The sequence below is a fragment of the Cherax quadricarinatus genome, chromosome 14 (assembly GCF_038502225.1).
Source record: "Cherax quadricarinatus isolate ZL_2023a chromosome 14, ASM3850222v1, whole genome shotgun sequence".
Taxonomy (NCBI): domain Eukaryota; kingdom Metazoa; phylum Arthropoda; class Malacostraca; order Decapoda; family Parastacidae; genus Cherax; species Cherax quadricarinatus.
The window spans coordinates 19798546-19817973 of NC_091305.1; the positions used below are offsets into that span (position 1 = coordinate 19798546).

At 39.6% G+C, this 19428-nt stretch overlaps 1 protein-coding gene across 2 annotated transcripts in view; it reads left to right on the forward strand.

Annotated features, from left to right (window-relative positions):
- The window catches only part of Rtel1 (Regulator of telomere elongation helicase 1), a 103921-nt gene that overhangs the window by 35992 nt on the left and 48501 nt on the right, over positions 1-19428 (forward strand). For both annotated transcript variants that reach the window (XM_070084893.1, XM_070084894.1), the window contains exon 11: positions 6087-6220. In XM_070084893.1, coding sequence (XP_069940994.1) covers positions 6087-6220 — 134 coding nt within the window. The remainder of the gene's footprint in view (positions 1-6086; positions 6221-19428) is intronic.

Below are 19428 nucleotides of genomic sequence, written 5' to 3' on the forward strand. Positions count from 1 at the left end.
GCCCTCTGGACAACAGTTTTGGTAATCCCGCACCTCCTCCTAACTTCCAAACTACGAATTCTCTGCATTATATTCACACCACACATTGCCCTCAGACATGACATCTCCACTGCCTCCAGCCTTCTCCTCGCTGCAACATTCATCACCCATGCTTCACACCCATATAAGAGCATTGGTAAAACTGTACTCTCATACATTCCCCTCTTTGCCTCCAAGGACAAAGTTCTTTGTCTCCACAGACTCCTAAGTGCACCACTCACCCTTTTCCCCTCATCAATTCTATGATTCACCTCATCTTTCATAGACCCATCCGCTGACACGTCCACTCCCAAATATCTGAATACATTCACCTCCTCCATACTCTCTCCCTTCAATCTGATATCCAATCTTTCATCACCTAATCTTTTTGTTATCCTCATAACCTTACTCTTTCCTGTATTCACTTTTAATTTTCTTCTTTGGCATACCTTACCAAATTCATCCACCAATCTCTGCAACTTCTCTTCAGAATCTCCCAAGAGCACAGTGTCATCAGCAAAGAGCAACTGTGACAACTCCCACTTTATGTGTGATTCTTTATCTTTTAACTCCATGCCTCTTGCCAAGACCCTCGCATTTACTTCTCTTACAACCCCGTCTATAAATATATTAAACAACCACGGTGACATCACACATCCTTGTCTAAGGCCTACTTTTACTGGGAAATAATTTCCCTCTTTCCTACATACTCTAACTTGAGCCTCACTATCCTCGTAAAAACTCTTCACTGCTTTCAGTAACCTACCTCCTACACCATACACCTGCAACATCTGCCACATTGCCCCCCTATCCACCCTGTCATATGCCTTTTCCAAATCCATAAATGCCACAAAGACCTCTTTAGCCTTATCTAAATACTGTTCACTTATATGTTTCACTGTAAACACCTGGTCCACACACCCCCTACCTTTCCTAAAGCCTCCTTGTTCATCTGCTATCCTATTCTCCGTCTTACTCTTAATTCTTTCAATAACAACTCTATCATACACTTTACCAGGTATACTCAACAGACTTATCCCCCTATAATTTTTGCACTCTCTTTTGTCCCCTTTGCCTTTATACAAAGGAACTATGCATGCTCTCTGCCAATCTCTAGGTACCTTACCCTCTTCCATACATTTATTAAATAATTGCACCAACCACTCCAAAACTATATCCCTACCTGCTTTTAACATTTCTATCTTTATCCCATCAATCCCGGCTGCCTTACCCCTTTCATTTTACCTACTGCCTCATGAACTTCCCCCACACTCACAACTGGCTCTTCCTCAGTCCTACAAGATGTTATTCCTCCTTGCTCTATACACGAAATCACAGCTTCCCTATCTTCATCAACATTTAACAATTCCTCAAAATATTCCCTCCATCTTCCCAATACCTCTAATTCTCCATTTAGTAACTCTCCTCTCCTATTTTTAACTGACAAATCCATTTGTTCTCTAGGCTTCCTTAACTTGTTAATCTCACTCCAAAACTTTTTCTTATTTTCAAAAAAATTTGTTGATAACATCTCACCCACTCTCTCATTTGCTCTCTTTTTACATTGCTTTACCACTCTCTTAACCTCTCTCTTTTTCTCCATATACTCTTCCCTCCTTGCATCACTTCTACTTTGTAAAAACTTCTCATATGCTAACTTTTTCTCCCTTACTACTCTCTTTACATCATCATTCCACCAATCGCTCCTCTTTCCTCCCACACCCACTTTCCTGTAACCACAAACTTCTGCTGAACACTCTAACACTACATTTTTAAACCTACCCCATACCTCTTTGACCCCATTTCCTATGCTCTCATTAGCCCATCTATCCTCCAATAGCTGTTTATATCTTACCCTAACTGCCTCCTCTTTTAGTTTATAAACCTTCACCTCTCTCTTCCCTGATGCTTCTATTCCCCTTGTATCCCATCTACCTTTTACTCTCAGTGTAGCTACAACTAGAAAGTGATCTGATATATCTGTGGCCCCTCTATAAACATGTACATCCTGAAGTCTACTCAACAGTCTTTTATCTACCAATACATAATCCAACAAACTACTGTCATTTCACCCTACATCATATCTTGTATACTTATTTATCCTCTTTTTCTTAAAATATGTATTACCTATAACTAAACCCCTTTCTATACAAAGTTCAATCAAAGGGCTCCCATTATCATTTACACCTGGCACCCCAAACTTACCTACCACACCCTCTCTAAAAGTTTCTCCTACTTTAGCATTCAGGTTCCCTACCACAATTACTCTCTCACTTGGTTCAAAGGCTCCTATACATTCACTTAACATCTCCCAAAATCTCTCTCTCTCCTCTGCATTCCTCTCTTCTCCAGGTGCATACTCGCTTATTATGACCCACTTTTCGCATCCAACCTTTACTTTAATCCACATAATTCTTGAATTCACACATTCATATTCTCTTTTCTCCTTCCATAACTGATCCTTCAACATTACTGCTACCCCTTCCTTTGCTCTAACTCTCTCAGATACTCCAGATTTAATCCCATTTATTTCCCCCCACCGAAACTCCCCTACCCCCTTCAACTTTGTTTTGCTTAGGGCCAGGACATCCAACTTCTTTTCATTCATAACATCAGCAATCATCTGTTTCTTGTCATCCGCACTACATCCACGCACATTCAAGCATCCCAGTTTTATAAAGTTTTTCTTCTTCTCTTTTTTAGTAAATGTCTACAGGAGAAGGGGTTACTAGCCCATTGCTCCCGGCATTTTTAGTCGCCTCATACGACACGCATGGCTTATGGAGGAAAGATTCTTTTCCACTTCCCCATGGACAATAGAAGAAATAAAGAAGAACAAGAGCTATTTAGAAAAAGGAGAAAAACCTAGATGTATGTATATATATATGCATGTGCGTGTCTGTGAAGTGTGACCAAAGTGTAAGTAGGAGTAGCAAGATATCCCTGTTATCTAGCGTGTTTATGAGACAGAAAAAGAAACCAGCAATCCTACCATCATGCAAAACAGTTACAGGTTTCTGTTTCACAGTCATCTGGGATGACGGTAGTACTTCCCTGGGTGGTTGCTGTCTAACAACCTACTTACCTATAAAATTACTAAATATAAAAAGAAGAAAACTTTGTTTCTTCTTTTTTGGATCACCCTGCCTTGGTGGGAGATGGCCAAGACCTGCTGTGGATACCTGAAACTGTGGATAGTAGCAAGCCCTATATATAAGTCATTTTTCTTTTGTATACATACCTATGATAAGGTTTAATTGATAAATTACACACAATAAGTCAAGAATAATCACTTTTTCACTGACAAGAAATGCTTCACAGTTACTTTTAAGCTTTCAAGAACTGCCATTATCACTGCATTTGCACTTTCAGGCCATTATTAAGCAAAATTAGGGCTTATTTTCTGGCCATGGTAAACACTGGATAACTGAAACAGCAGAAACCTATTCCTCGGATATGGGGGTTTCTACTGTAGTACCTACCTGGAGGGTGTTTCGGGAGTCAGTGTCCCCAAGGCCTGGTCCGTGATCAGGCCTTATATGAATAATACATACTGTACATAAAAATCAATTGCCTCCATATTGGTATAAGTGGAGACAAGTAGGTTTAACCCTTTGAGGGTCCATGCCGTAGATCTACAGCTTTATGTTGAGGGCCCAAACCGTAGATCTACGTCATGAGCTCAGCTCACTCTGATAAACTGTGAGCAGTAAATTTTGGCCTAGATATGTGAGAATATATCTATGTGGTATGTGTGCTCTACATAAAACAAGTCCTGCAGCACATAGTGCATAATGAGAGAAAAAACTGAGACCGTAATTTTCGATTAAAACTGACTTTGCAGTTTTTTTCCTATGTTTTTTATAGTTGTTTTTGCGATTTCTTGATCTCCTTTGATAGAATGGAAGATATATTACAGAAATAGAGTTGATTTTAGTTGGTTTTAGTACTGGAAATGGCTTGAAACTAAGCTCAAAATAGCGGAAATGTTAAATTTTTGCCGATGTTGAAGAGTAAACAAATGACCTCACACGTCTAATACACGCCTGCTGGTGGGTCTGATATATGTTCACAAATGTGGTGATATTATTTATACAATTATTACAATATTGCATAACAGTAAATCTTCTATTTTTTGATTTGAATAAAAATTCATTATGTGCATAAAAAATCAAAATGGAATTCATTAGTAAGGCCTGAAAATGTAACTAATGAACAGAGGAAATATTAGTTTAGTGCCAGGAATGCCTGCATTGTTTATTCTGAACCCTATTTTGAAATTGGAGTATTTTGAACTTTGCATTAAATTGGCCAAATTACCAATTTCCGATCACTCTATTTTGTAGTTGAAACAGTTGAGCTGTCGAATTCTTGTGCTCAATCAATAGAATAGAAGTAATGTTAGGGAAATAGCTAAGAATTTGGTCGACTGGAATAATGTAATTGGCCTAAAATGGGAGTCAAAGTCGGCAAAATCACCGATGCGTAAATATCGCTGACACAAAATTTGCAAGAGCATAATTTCGTCAATTTTCCATCAAATTTCGTACTTTTTGTTTTATTACCTTCAGAAAACGTTTCTATATCATTTCATAAGAAAAAATAACAAAATTAGTTTTTGAAAATTCTTGGACACTGGTGCACACTTTGAAATTTGACCTCTGGACCCTGAAAGGGTTAATGACTTGACATACTGTTGGAGTGTGACCAAGGTAACATTTATGATGGGATTCAGGGAAAAACTGGTTATCCTGACTTGAGTTCTGAAGGTGGGAAGTAGAGTGCCTGCACTCTAAAAGAGGGGTGAAAATGTTGCCATTTGGAGTGCCGTCTGAGCTGTGATGTTCGCACACTTCTGGCAAGACAGTGATTGATTGAATGATGGTTAATATAATAAGATAATATCTTTATTTATTACTAGTACATGTACAGGGTATGCAGGCCTAGCTGACATCAATGACATACTACCATACAGAAAGCTCCTTGTTATGCAGAGCATTTCGGGCACATTAGGTCAGTTTTGTCCCAGGATGCGACCTACACCAGTCGACTAACACCCAGGTACCCATTGTACTGATGGGTGAACGTAGATAACTGGTGTAAGGAAACATGTCCGTTGTTTCCACCCCTTCGCCGGGAATCGAACCCGGACCCTCACTGTGTGAAGCGAGAGGTTTTGTTGCCAGGCAACTGGGCACCGTATAATGTGTTTACTCCTTTTTTGATCGTGCTACCTTGGTGGGAAATGTCCTATGGTTTAGTACCAGGCATGAGCAGTGTGTAATCTCAACATAATATATGTACAGGTGAGTGCTAATGAACTCACCTGATGTGTGACTTCTTGGTCATGCTGGCCTTATATTTGTGTTTGCTTACTTGTTCTTCTTCTGTGCCTTAGGAAGTACCTTTTGAGAATGTAATTGAGAGACCATATATGTCTTTGGAATTTTAATACTGTTCACTATGGTTAAATTGCATATATCTAATTATGTGTTAATACTGCATTTATCTAATTATATATTAATATTGATTTTCACATGAAGGTTAATCTAGAGAACAGGCTTAAGGTGTGAGAAATTCATTGAAGACTTTTAAAAGAAAAGCCTATGGCTGGTTTGGCTTTTCAACTTGTTTCAGTAAAATTTTGTGGATGATTTTCATTTGGGGTCAGGATTATGAACCATGCCCAAAACATAAAAAAAAAAAAGAAAACTTGATGTGCATAAAATTATATAAGCATACTTCACATGTTCCAAATAGCTTTACACAAATAAGAAAGTGCATTTTATACACAATCTATAAGGGATTATATATGAAGTATGAAATAAATTTGGTTTTCCTTCATCTGTCTATATCTTATAGGACACATGGATTTCCTCATAACTTACAAATTTTAGATATTTTTCATGAGAGATATCTTTACAAAAATCCTCAGGTTGTCAAAATTTGTGAAATTATATCCCCAGATTTTGAGGGAATGATGTAATGTAGGTTGATAAAAAAATAGCAATTAAAGAGAACTTGAATGTCATGTAGATTGGTTGTAGTTTATTATTTTATCCTTTAAGGTTCATGTCAACATAGAGGAACCAAAGAAAAAGCCTGGTGGTCGTCAAGATGGGTGGGGAGCCCCCAGACCTAATCCTTTAAATTCCAAGGTTGGACGTCTCATATCCTACTGGTGTTTCAACCCAGGGTTTGGGTTAGTTATGTCCTATTTTGTTATGCTGCCTAGTGGAGTAAAGTCTGTAAAATATTCCTCCCACTCCATTCATTCTTTGTTTCACTGATTCATTAATGTTTAAATGGAGCAACAGTACTATTTGCTTTACTTTTAAGACAGAAATAAAACATATGTGAGGTAAATGATAATGACATAAAAAAATTGAAGATAAATTATCATAAAAAAATTATGTGTAGGTAGTGTGCATGCAACCAACTCCATTTTGAAATGCTCTCCAGCACAGTGGACCCTCAGTTATCAGTTGTTCCGGATATCGGCCGCTTCTTTGGCCAAAATTCTATTTCGGATTTTGGCCGTCAACTCGGAAATCGGTACTATTGGATGCATCCATCCTGCCACTTCGCTGTATTTGTGAGTCAGTTTTGCTGTGTCTCTCAGAGAGTGAGGAAGACTCCGTGCATTCATCCAAACATTTTGTTATAAGCCACTGTTTTTCTGGGTGTTTGTTCCCAGTAAAGTTCCTTTGGTAAAGAAAGTGAGAAATACGATGGAATTAAAAAAGAAATTGTAGCAAAGTATGAGAGTGGTGTATGTGTGCTCCAGCTTACCAGGATGTGTGGGAAATCCAAATCAACAATCACTTCCATCCAGGCGAAGAAAGTAGAAATCAAGGAAGCTAATGTTGCGAAAGGGGTAAATATGCTAACGAAACAAAGGTCACCAATAAATGAAGATGTGGAGAAGTTATTGTTGGTGTGGATCAATGATGAACAATTAGCTGGAGATAGTGTTGTAGAGTCGATCATTTGTGAAAAGACAAGTCAGTTACATGTGGATCTCGTGAATAAAATGCCTGGAACAAGTGCTGCTGTTAGTGAATTTAGGCCCAGCAAAGGCTGGTTTGAGAGATTTAAGAAGCATAGTGGCATACACAGTGTTGCAAGGCATAGTGAGGCTGCGAGTTCAGACAAATGTGCGGCTGAAGAATTCGTGCATGAATTCAAGGAATACGTAGAAGCTGAAGGATTCCTCCCCCAACACATGTTCATTTGTGATGAAACAGGCCTCTTTTGGAAAAAAATGTCAAAGAGGACCTAAAACATGCAGGAGGAAAAGGCACTGCCAGGACACAAGCCTATGAAGGATAGGCTTATTCTTTTGTTCTGTGGTAATGCTAGTGGGGATTTCAAAGTGAAGCCTTTACTGGTGTATCACTCTGAAAATCCCAGAGTGTTCAGGAAAAACAATGTCATCAAGAGTAATTTGTTTGTGTTTTGGAAAGCTAATAATAAGGCATGGGGTCACAAGGCAAATTTTCTTTGACTGGGTCCATGAAGTGTTTGACCTGGGTGTGAAAAAATACGTCCAGGACAATAAATTGCCACTCAAGCGCCTCCTGGTACTGGACAGTGCTCCTGCTCATCCTCCAGACTTGGAAAACCTTTTGTTAACCCGTAAATGGTCCAAACGTATATATACGTTCACTACCCCAGTGCCCCGAATATTTTGAAAAATAAAAAAAAAAAAATTTATTGAAAAAAAAGCACATTTTTCTAAGTGTTATTGGATAAAAAAAAAATTAGGGTCAGTACTTGCCAAGATATGAGGCTGCAAAGTTGGCACTTGGCGATCACCTGGTGGCAACATGGGGCGCTTCCGCTTGCAGAAGTGTTGCCGATATATCTTTTTTTCCATTTTTCATATTATTTTATATAATTTTTATGTTCTGATAATTACAATTTACAGTAGTTCTTGTCATTTCATAATCAATCTTTGTTCTGACACTAGTATTAGGTACTGAAATTGTACTCACATTGTCACAAACACATTGACAGGTGGACATTTTCATCTGCCTTGGTCATTTACTATTGTCTTGGAATATATGCAAAGTACTTATAGGTCCCAGCAGTGTTTTGGATATGTGGAAGTATATAATAATAGTGAGGAGGAGAAGGAGGAGAAGGAGATGATGATGATGCAGCATAATAATAATAAAATAATAAGTTCCCCTGAAGCATGAAAAACAAAGTCCACCCCTGACAGTGACGTGATAAGATGAGATAACATTTGATAAGAGCTGACGTTTGATGAGCATTCGCAAGGGTGCATTGATCAGACTTGATAAGAAACGATTAGGTCCTGCTTTGTTTTCGCTGGTACACAAACATGTCTGTTTATTTGTCTGTCTGTCAAGCTCCCTGTCTATCTGTCTATCCATCTAGCTCTCTGTCTCAGAGAGAGCCACAAGACTGCGTAGTCATCACGTTTACTCACATCTTCAAGCAGAGTATAGCACTTTGTCTGGATTTTTGGGGTTATCCTAGGTAATTTACACTATGTATACTTGTATTTATGTGTACCTGTGAGACAGAGATAGACAGAAAGAGATAGACAGAGACAGATAGACAGGGATAGACAGACAGATAGACTAGAGACAGATAAACAGAGACAAAGATAGAGACAGACAGAGATACACAGAGATAGAGACAGAGAGACAGACAGAGATAGACATAGCTACAGACAAACAAACAGAGATAGAGCCAGGCCGCCAGCAGCCGGCCAGCCACACAGCTGGCTGCCACGCAGCTGGCCAGCCAGCTAGCCAGCCAGCTAGCCAGCCAGCTAGCCAGCCAATCAGCCAGTCAGGCAGCCAGCCAGCTCGCCTGCCAGCCAGCCAGCCAGAATTGTTTCTCTTTACTTAGGGCATAGGTTATAAGACATTCTGAAAATGTGTTGCACAAATATTGCACATGGGTTATTATCGAGTTTTTTTTTTATATTTCCTGGACCACTTGTGGCCACATCCACCTCCAAGTCACTAAACTCAGGGTGAAAATCACTTTCCTCTTAAAATGGGAGTGTTAATACTACATGACATCAGTGAATCCCAGGTGTTTGCTGCGCTGTTTCCTCTAGCTGGTGCTCATTTGAACTGGTGCTCCCACAAGGTACTAAGTGGTGCCAGATTTTTTTTAATACCGCACACACTGAGTGTTAGAACCCATTCTATGCTGACAAGGCATCTCAGGCCAGTCGTGCCAAATTTAAAGGCAGGAAAAATAAAACGTATATATACGTTTGGGGCACTAGCAGTAAAAATGTATATACATGTATATGGTTGGGGCACTAGCGGTAAAAATGTATATATATGTTTGGACCGTTTACGGGTTAAGGGACTTCAGTTTTATAACAGTGAAGTTCTTGCCTCCTAACACCACTCCTCTCATCCAGCCCATGGACCAGCAGGTCATTTCTAACTTCAAAAAACTCTACACAAAAGCATTGTTTCAAAGGTGCTTTAACCCTTTGACTGTCGCGGCCGTATATATACGTCTTACGAGGTACCGTGTTTGACGTATATATACTCATAAATTCTAGCGGCTTCAAATCAAGGAGGAGAAAGCTGGTAGGCCTACATGTGAGAGAATGGGTCTGTGTGGTCAGTGTGCACCACATAAAAAAAATCCTGGAGCATGCAATGCATAATGAGAAAAAAAAACTCCGACCGTTTTTTTTAATTAAAATGCCGACTTTGTGGTCTATTTTCGTATAGTATTTATTGTTGTATTCTAGTTTTCTTGGTCTCATTTGATAGAATGGAAAACGTATTATAGAAAAAGAGATGATTTTGATTGATTTTACTATAAAAAGAACCTGGAAATGGAGCTCAAAGTAGGGGAAATGTTTGATTTTTGCCGATGTTCAAAAGTAAACAAATGACATCATTGTCCAATAAATGTCCAACTAGCCATTCTAATATGCAGTCATGAATGGGTTGATGTTATTTATACAATTATTTCAGTATTGGAGTAATCTGCATAATAGTAAATCTTCTATTTTTTGTTTGAATAAAAATTCAAAATAGAAAGCAAGAGTAATATCAGAGGGGCCTGGAGACATGACTGATGAACAAAGAAAATGTTATTTTAGAGCCAGGAATGTCTGCATTGTTCATTCTGGAACTTATTTTGAAATTGTCATATTTTTTAATTTTCGTGAAATTGGCCAAATTGCAAATTTCTGACCACCTTATTGGGTAGTTGAAATTGGTAAATGGGCAGTTTCTTGTACTCAATCGATAGAGAAAACGGAGTTCTAAAGAAATAGCTATGAGTTTGGTCGACTGGAACAATGGAATTAGCCGAAAATAGGGGTCAAAGTGGGCGATATCGCCGATTTGTAAATATCGCCAAGGTCGTTAACTTCGCGAGAGCGTAATTCCATCAGTTTTCCATCAAATTTCGTGTTTTTGGTGCCATTACAATCGGGAAAAGATTGTCTATCATTTCATAAGAAAAAATAATTTATCTTTTTTTTAAATTTTGCAACACCAGGAGACACCTCAGGATTGGGGGTTGTGACAGTCAAGGGGTTAAAGTGATCTCAGACACTGACTTGACCCTAAGAGAGTTCTGGAGGAATCACTTCAATACCCACATAAGCCTTATAGGTAAGGCTTGGCAGGGAGTGACTTCCAGGACTTTGAACTCTGCTTGGAGAAAATTGAGGCCAAAATGTGTCCAATAGAAGAATTTTGAAGGGTTTGAGGCTGACCCTGACGACCCTACGCCTGTTATGGAATCTGTTGTGTCTTTGGGGAAGTCCATGGGGTTGGATGTGAGTGATCAGGATGTGGCAGAGTTGGTGGAGGACCACAGTGAAGAGCTAACCACTGAAGAGCTGCAAAACCTTCATCTGCAACAGCAACAGACCACAGTTCAGGAAATTGCTTTAGATGAGGAGAAGGAAGAGAGAGGGAAGACTGTGCTTTCTTCCAGGGGCATCGTTAGGGTGGGGGGCCGCCCCAGGTGACACCATAGAGCCTCTAAAGAAGGTAACACTAATGACCAAAAACGTGCTGCAGCAGCCTAAGAGAAAAATCCTTCATTTCTATATAGCCTATTATAGGATTACAGAGTACAAATAGGCCTATATAGGGGAAATCATTGATCTTGATGATGTGATAGATGATTTTGCAGATTTGAAGGCAAGGAAATGAAATATCAGAGTCATTGAGATGTTACCCGTACTCAAGGTTAAATCAGAACTAGTGTTTTTCTTTATTTTCTAGTTTTTTGTTGTTGTTGAAGATGAATAAATGCAGGACCTGTTGCCTATACTCAAAGTGGTATTTGAATTTATGTTTCCTCAGTATTACTATGATTATTTATTTTATCATTAATAAAGTTCGGTTTATGGCCTTTAAACGTTCTTATTGCTAAACATTAGTCACTGGTCATGCAGCAGTGATGTAACTGGAGTTTACTACCCCTATCCCCCTGCCCTTGCATTTCATGGGGGTGACACCAAAGATGCCACCCAGGGTGACACCAAAGATTCCGTCCCGGGTGACACCAATCCTAGTGACGCCTCTGCCTTCTTCAGTGATTAAGGACATGTGTGCAAAGTGGAGTGAGTTGCAAAGTTTTGTAGAGAAAATCACAGTGACCAAGCTGAAACAAGCCATATATGCAACATGTTCAGTAACAAAACCGTGTCCCACTTCAGGCAAATCTTAAAGAGATGCCAGAAACAGACCTCTCTTGACAGTTTTTTGTGCGACAGGGGTGCAGTGACTCTCAAGTGGGAATTAAATGAAAAAGAAGGGAAGTAACCCCAGAGAGGACTTAGATACCTGAAGTCTTTATGGAGGGGGGATACCCCATCCAAACAGTAATCAGTCCTCTCTCTCTCTCTCTCCTCCTCCCTGTCTTCCATAAGCCAACAAGTCTTCAATAAAGGTATGTAATAGTGATTTAAATGTTCATTTATTTATTTTATTTAGTCCTCATTTTTTTTTTGTATGTAAATCTATAGTTAATCTTTAAAAAATGTATTTTTTTTGTTAATATTTTTGGGTGTCTGGAACGGATTGATTTTTTTTTTTTAACAAGAAAGAAAATCCCCGAAAAGAAAATACTTTCATCATCATTCAACACTTTAACCTCACTCACACATGATCATTGTCTTTGCAGAGGCACCCAGATACAACAATTTAGAAGCATATGTAACATACCCCTCCAAACTGCCAATATCCCAAACCCCTCTGTTAAAGTGCAGGCAATGTACTTCCCATTTCCAGTACTCAAGTCCAGCTATATAAAAATAACCGGTTTCCCTGAATCCCTTCACTAAATATTACCCTGCTCACACTCCAACAGCTCGTCAGGCCCCAAAAACAATTCGTCTCCATTCATTCCTATCTAACACGTTCACACGTGCTTGCTGGAAGTCCAAGCCCCTTGCCCACAAAACCTCCTTTACCCCCTTCCTTCAACCTTTTTAGAATGACCCCTATCCTGCCTTCCTTCCCCTACAGATTTATATGCTCTCCAAATCATTCTACTTTGATTCATTCTCTCTAAATGACCAAACCACCTCAACAACCCCTCTTCAGCCATCTGACTAGTACTTTTAGTAACTCCACACCTCCTAATTTCGACACTCCGAATTCTCTGCATAATATTTACACCACACATTGCTTTTAGACAGGACATCTCCATTACCTCCAGCTGCCTCCTTGCTGCAGCATTTGCAACCCAAGGGTCACACCCATATAAGAGTGTTGGTACCACTGTACTTTCGTACATTTCCTTCTTTGCCTCAGTGGATAATGTTTTTAGTCTCCACAGATACCTCAACACACAACTCACCTTTTTTCCTTCATCAATTCTATGGTTAACCTCATCCTTCATAAACCCATCCTCTGAAAGTCAACTCCTAAATATCTGAAAGCATTCACTTCTTCCATACTCCCTCTCTCCAATGTGATATCCAATTTTTCTTTGTCTAAATCATTTGATACCCTCATCACCTTACTCTTATCTATGTTCACTTTCAACTTTTTATCTTTACACACTCTCCCAAACTCGTCCACTAACCTTTGCAACTTCTTTAGTCTCCTATAAGCACAGTGTCATCAGCAAAAAGTAACTGTGTCAACTTCCATTTTGTATTTGATTCCCCATAATTTAATCCTGCCCCCCTCTCCAACTCTTTAGCATTTACTTCTTTTACAACCCCATCTATAAATATATTAAACAACCATGGTGACATTACACATCCCTGTCTAAGACCTACTTTTACTGGGAAGTAATCTCCCTTAACCTGAACCTCACTATCCTCATAAAAACTCTTTACAGCATTTAGTAACTTACTACCTATTCCATATACTTGCAACATCTGCCACATTGCTCCTCTATCCACTCTATCGTATGCCTTTTCTAAATCCATAAATGCAAAAAAACTTCCCTGCCTTTATCTAAATACTGTTCACATATATGCTTCAGTGTAAATGCTTGATCTAAACATCCCCTATCCATTCTGAAGCCTCCTTGCTCATCTGCAATCGTACTCTGTTTCTTACCTCTAATTCTTTCAATAAAAACCCTACCATACACTTACATTTGTTTTGTCCCCCTTCCCTTTATATAAAGGAACTATACATGCTCTCTGCCAATCCCTAGGTACTTTCCCCTCTTTCATACATTTTTTTTTTTTCAACAAGTTGGCTGTCTCCCACCGAGGCAGGGTGACCCAAAAAAAAGAAAGAAAATCCCCAAAAAGAAAATGCTTTCATCATCATTCAACACTTTCACCACACTCACACATAATCACTGTTTTTGCAGAGGTGCTCAGAATACAACAGTTTAGAAGCATATACGTATAAAGATACACAACATATCCCTCCAAACTGCCAATATCCCAAACCCCTCCTTTAAAGTGCAGGCATTGTACTTCCCATTTCCAGGACTCAAGTCCAACACTATATCCCCCCTGCTTTTAACATTTCTGTCATGATCCCATCAGTTCCAGCTGGTTTACCCCCTTTCATTCTATGTAATGCCTTACTCACCTCCCCCACACTGACATCCTGCTCTTCTTCACTCCTAGATGTTATACCTCCCTGGCCAGTGCATGAAATTACCGCCTCCCTTTCTTCATCGACATTTAAAAGTTCCCCAAAATATTCCCGCCATCTACCCAATACCTCCAGCTCCCCATCAACTAACTCCCCTACTCTATTTTTAACTGACAAATCCATTCTTTCTTTAGGCTTTCTTAACTTGTTTATCTCACTCCAAATTTTTTTCTTAATTTTCTGCAAAATTTCTTGACAGATACTCTCCCACTCTATCATCTGCTCTCCTTTTGCACTCTCTCACCACTCTCTTCACCTTTCTTTGCTCTCCATATACTCTGCTCTTCTTATAACACTTCTGCTTTGTAAATCCTCTCATAAGCTACCTTTTTCTCTTTTATCACACTTTTACTTCATTTTTCCACCAATCACTCCTCTTTCCTCCTGCACCCACCCTCCTATAGCCACAAACTTCTGCCCCACATTCTAATACTGCATTTTTAAAACTATTCCAACCCTCTTCAACACCCCTTCACTACTCATACTTGCACTAGCCCACCATTCTGCCAATAGTTGCTTATATCTCACCCTAACTTCCTCCTCCCTTAGTTACTTATTGTTGCCATTTTCCTTTTGTCCCATCTACCTCTTACTCTAACTGTAGCTACAACTAAATAATGATCCGATATATCAGTTGCTCCTCTATAAACATGTACATCCTGAAACCCACCCATCAACCTTTTATCCACCAATACATAATCTAACAAACTACATTCATTATGTGCTATATCATACCTTGTATACTTATCCTCTTTCATATCCTCTTTTTCGGTGGGAGACGGCCGACTTGTTGAAAAAAAAAAAAAAAAAATGTATTACTTATTACCAAACCTCTTTCTACACATTGCTCAATTAAAGGTTCCACATTTTCATTTACCCCTGGCATCCCAAATTTATCTACTACTCCCTCCACAACATTTTTACCCACTTTAGCATTGAGATCCCCAACCACAAGTACTCTCTCACTCTGTTCGAAACTCCCCACGCACTCACTCATCATTTCCCAAAATCTCTCTCTCTCCTTTACACTTCTCTCTTCTCCAGGTGCATAAACACTTACTATAACCCACTTTTCACATCCGACCCTTATTTTACATCACATAATCCTTGAATTTATATATTTATATTCCCTCTTTTCCTGCCATAAGTTATCCTTCAACATTATTGCTGCTACTTCTTCAGCTCTAACTCTATTTGAAACCCCTGACCTGATCCTGTTTGTTTTTCCCACTGAAACTCTCCCACCCCCTTCAGCTTTGTTTCACTTAAAGCCAGGACATCCAGCTTCTCATTCATAACATCCACAATCATCTCTTTCTTATCATTCGCACAACATCCACGCACATTCAGATATCCCGTTTTAACGGTTTTCTTCTTTTTCTTTTAAGTAGGCTGTATGGGAAAAGGGGTTACTATCTCATTGTTCCCAGCATTTTAGTTGACTTTTACAACACGCATGGCTTACGGAGGAAAGATTCTTATTCCACTTCCCCATGGATATGAAAGGAAAAACAATAAGAACGAGAACTATTAACCCTTTGAGGGTCCAGATTCCAAATTTCAAATTGTGTACCAGGGTCCAAGAATTTTCAAAAAATAATTTTGTTATTTTTTCTTATGAATCGGTAGAGAATCTTTTTCTGAAGGTAATAAAACAAAAAGTACGAAATTTGATGGAATATTGACGAAATTATGCTCTCGCGAATTTTGATATGTCAGCGATATTTACGCATCGGCGGTTTTGCCAACTTTGACTCCCATTTTAGACCAATTACATTATTCCAGTCAAACAAATTCTTAGCTATTTCACTAGTATTATTTCTATTCTGTCGATTGAGCACAAGAAATCGCCAAGTCAGTTGTTTTATCTACAAAATAAAGTGATCGGAAATTGGTAATTTGGTCAATTTAACCCTTTGAGGGTCGACAGGCCCTCTCCGAAACTCGTTCTCAGGGTCGGCCAAATTTCAAAAAAAAAAAAAAATTATTTTTTCTTATGAAAAAATAGAGTATTTTTTTCTAAACATTATAGGCTAAACAAAAAAATGTTAACGTCAATACTTACCGAGATATGGAGGTGTGAAATTTGCCAAAATTGAACAACATATGGTAACATCACCGACTGCCGTCACCCGGTATTTTTCTATTTACTTTTTTATGTACTATTTTCAATTATTTTTCAATTTTTCTTTTTCTGAGTAACTTTTATGGCCTCTGAGGCCAACATGATCAGTATTTTGTAAGTTATTTCTTTTTCAATACTACACAATAAGGGCGTAAACACTGTTGTCATTATTTTGTTTACAGAAAATATTTACACAAACAAACGATATGAAATGTTGTTTATTACTATTTTTCTATATTTTATATACACATATACAGTCACAGGGAATGTTTCTAGAAGTTCTGCAGCCTGTGGAAGTCTTTGAAACATGGTGTCATGCACAGTGGAGTTTTGCACTCCTCACACATAAAACGAGTGTCTCTGCGTTGTCGTGGGCGTTTTCTTGTATGTGCACAGACGTAACACCTCTTCTGAGCCTTTTTCTTCAAAGCAGTAGCAGGCAGTTTTACCAGGAACTGATCACCATGCTTCAGACGAGCAGGTAGTTGTTGATAATTTGGTGGACGGTCAATTGCAGGTGCTGTTCCTTGGTACTTGAATACTATTTGTCTGATGACAGACAAACAGAATTCGCCGTACTGTGGTTTGTTTCTGGTGCTCATCTTATACATATTATAAGCATTGAGCATGGAAATGTCCAGAAGATGGAAAAACAGTTTGATGTACCACTTATAACTCTTGCGAACACAATCAGCAAACCCAATCTGCATGTCACATTTGTCCACTGAACGCATGTTGAAGGTGTAATCAATCACAGCTGCAGGTTTTAGAATGGGTTCATTTCTCTCTCTATGCTGCCTGCCACTGTTTGCCATTTCATTAGGGTGAATTGATGACAACAGTGTGACATCTCGTTTGTCATGCCACCGAAATGCCATGATGTCATTGGCAGCAAACGCCTGCACCTCACCTCTACGAGTGCCAGCGTCAAACCTGGGCATATGTTTTCGATTTGCACGCACTGTGCCACACACATCTGTCATGTTCACTCGCAAAAAATCACTGAGTGAGGGGCTTGTGTACCAGTTATCTGCATATAATATATGCCCCTTACCAAGGTATGGTTCTATCATTGTTCGAACCACATCACCTGAGATGCCCAATAACTTCCTGGTATTTTGCAATGTATAACTTCCAGTGTACACAATAATATCCAATACCAGACCACTGTAACAATCACAAAGCACAAACAACTTTATACCAAAGCGTTTCCTCTTGCTTGGTATGTACTGCTTGAAAGAGAGTCTTCCTTGAACAGAATCAAAGACTCGTCAATTACAAGCTTCCTGAAGGGATAAAAATGCGTACTGAATTTCTGTTTCAGATACACAAACACATTCCTAATCTTATATAACCTGTCAGTTCTGTCAGGCCTGGTTTTATCTGAGAAGTGAAGCATACGTAACATTAGCACAAATCGATTCACTGGCATTATATCACTGAAACCTGGTGTTGCAATCAGGGGGTCTGTTGACCAGTATGATTTCACTTTGTGCTTATACACATGTGGCATAAGCATTATTGTGGCAAAGAAAAGATACATCTCAGCCACAGTTGCCTCCTTCCACTGGTGTAGACGTGATTTTGGTGAAAGTAATGTGTTTGCCATGGTGTACTCGTAGTATGTGTTGCTTTCCATGACAATACTTTTCATCAGTGGTTCGTCAAAGAATAACTCGAAACATTCCAGTTCAGTGGCATTGTTCCCAAGTGCACAAGATGGCCGTATTCCACTTTGGCTGCCATCAAACTGGTGGGGATTTGGAACAAAATTGACAGCTTCCTGCCAATCCCAGGTGCGGTCTGCTGGTGGGTACTGGACAATGACAGGTGGTTGTGGTTGTGGAGGTTGTGGTTGTGGAGGCTGGTGTGGTGGGGGAGTGGGGGATGGTGGCCTTTGTTCTAGATCAGCTGAGGCAGCGGCGTGGGTGGCAGCGTGGGTGGCAGCATGGCCCACTGCTGGTGCCTCACCGCCGGCACCACTACCACCACGCACATTTTCCATCCCAATTGCAACAGTATCTTCGTCATTTTCACTGTCTGTTCCTGTTGTACAGCCACGGGATGTACTCCGAGATACACTCCTTCCCCTTGGAATAGCATATGGCACACTTCCAGAGCGCATATATCGTCGTATATACTGACGCTTCACTGGGGAATATTGCACTTCACTATCACTACTGGAACTAGTTTGAAGAGCTTGTAGTTCATATTCACTATCACTATCATCACCCATGCTGTCATCTGAGTCTGGGATTTGGGAAAATAGAAGTTTCCTCTTGGGTTCTGGAACAACTGAACGTGAACACGAGGGCCCAGCACCAGAGGTGGAAGGCTGAGGGTCGTCTGGGTTTTCTTCACTATTACCGATATTATGGTCATTAGTTTCGGTCAAAACCTCACTAAAACCACGAAACTCATCTTCACTGGCACTTCCATCACTATTAGAACTGTCACTGGGGAACAAAAGTGTCCCAATTCGCCGAGGAGTGAGGAGCTTCTTACTGCGAGGCATGGTGGACATTGTTTACTAAGAGGGCATTCCCACAATGCACCACTGGGTCCCAGATTTTTTTTCTACCGCGCACACCGACCACGCAGACCCATTCTCTCACACCTAGGCCTACCAGCCTTTTCGCGCGAGATTTGAGGCCGCTAGAATTTATGCGTACTAGTACGTCAAAAACCCCTACGCGTAAAACATACTAGTACGACGAAAACCCTCAAAGGGTTAACCCTTTGACTGTTTTTGACGTATAAATACGTCTTACGAGCCAATGTTTCTGACGTATATATACTCAATAATTCTAGCGGCTTCAAATCAAGCGAGAAAAAGCTGGTAGGCCCACATGTGAGAGAATGGGTCTGTGTGGTCAGTGTGCACCACATAAAAAAAATCCTGCAGCACACATTGCGTATTGACCAAAAAAAAACTGATCGTTTTTTTGGAATAAAACGCCGACTTTGAGGTGTATTTTCGTATAGTATTTATTGCTGTATTCGCGTTTTCATGGTCTTGGGTGATAAAATGGAAAACATATTACAGAAATAGAGATGATTTTCATTACTTTGACGATGAAAACGACCTTGAAACTGAGCTCAAAGTAGCGGAAACGTTCGATTTTTACCAATGTTCAGGAGTAAATAAATCACACCACACGTCCAATACACGTCAACTGG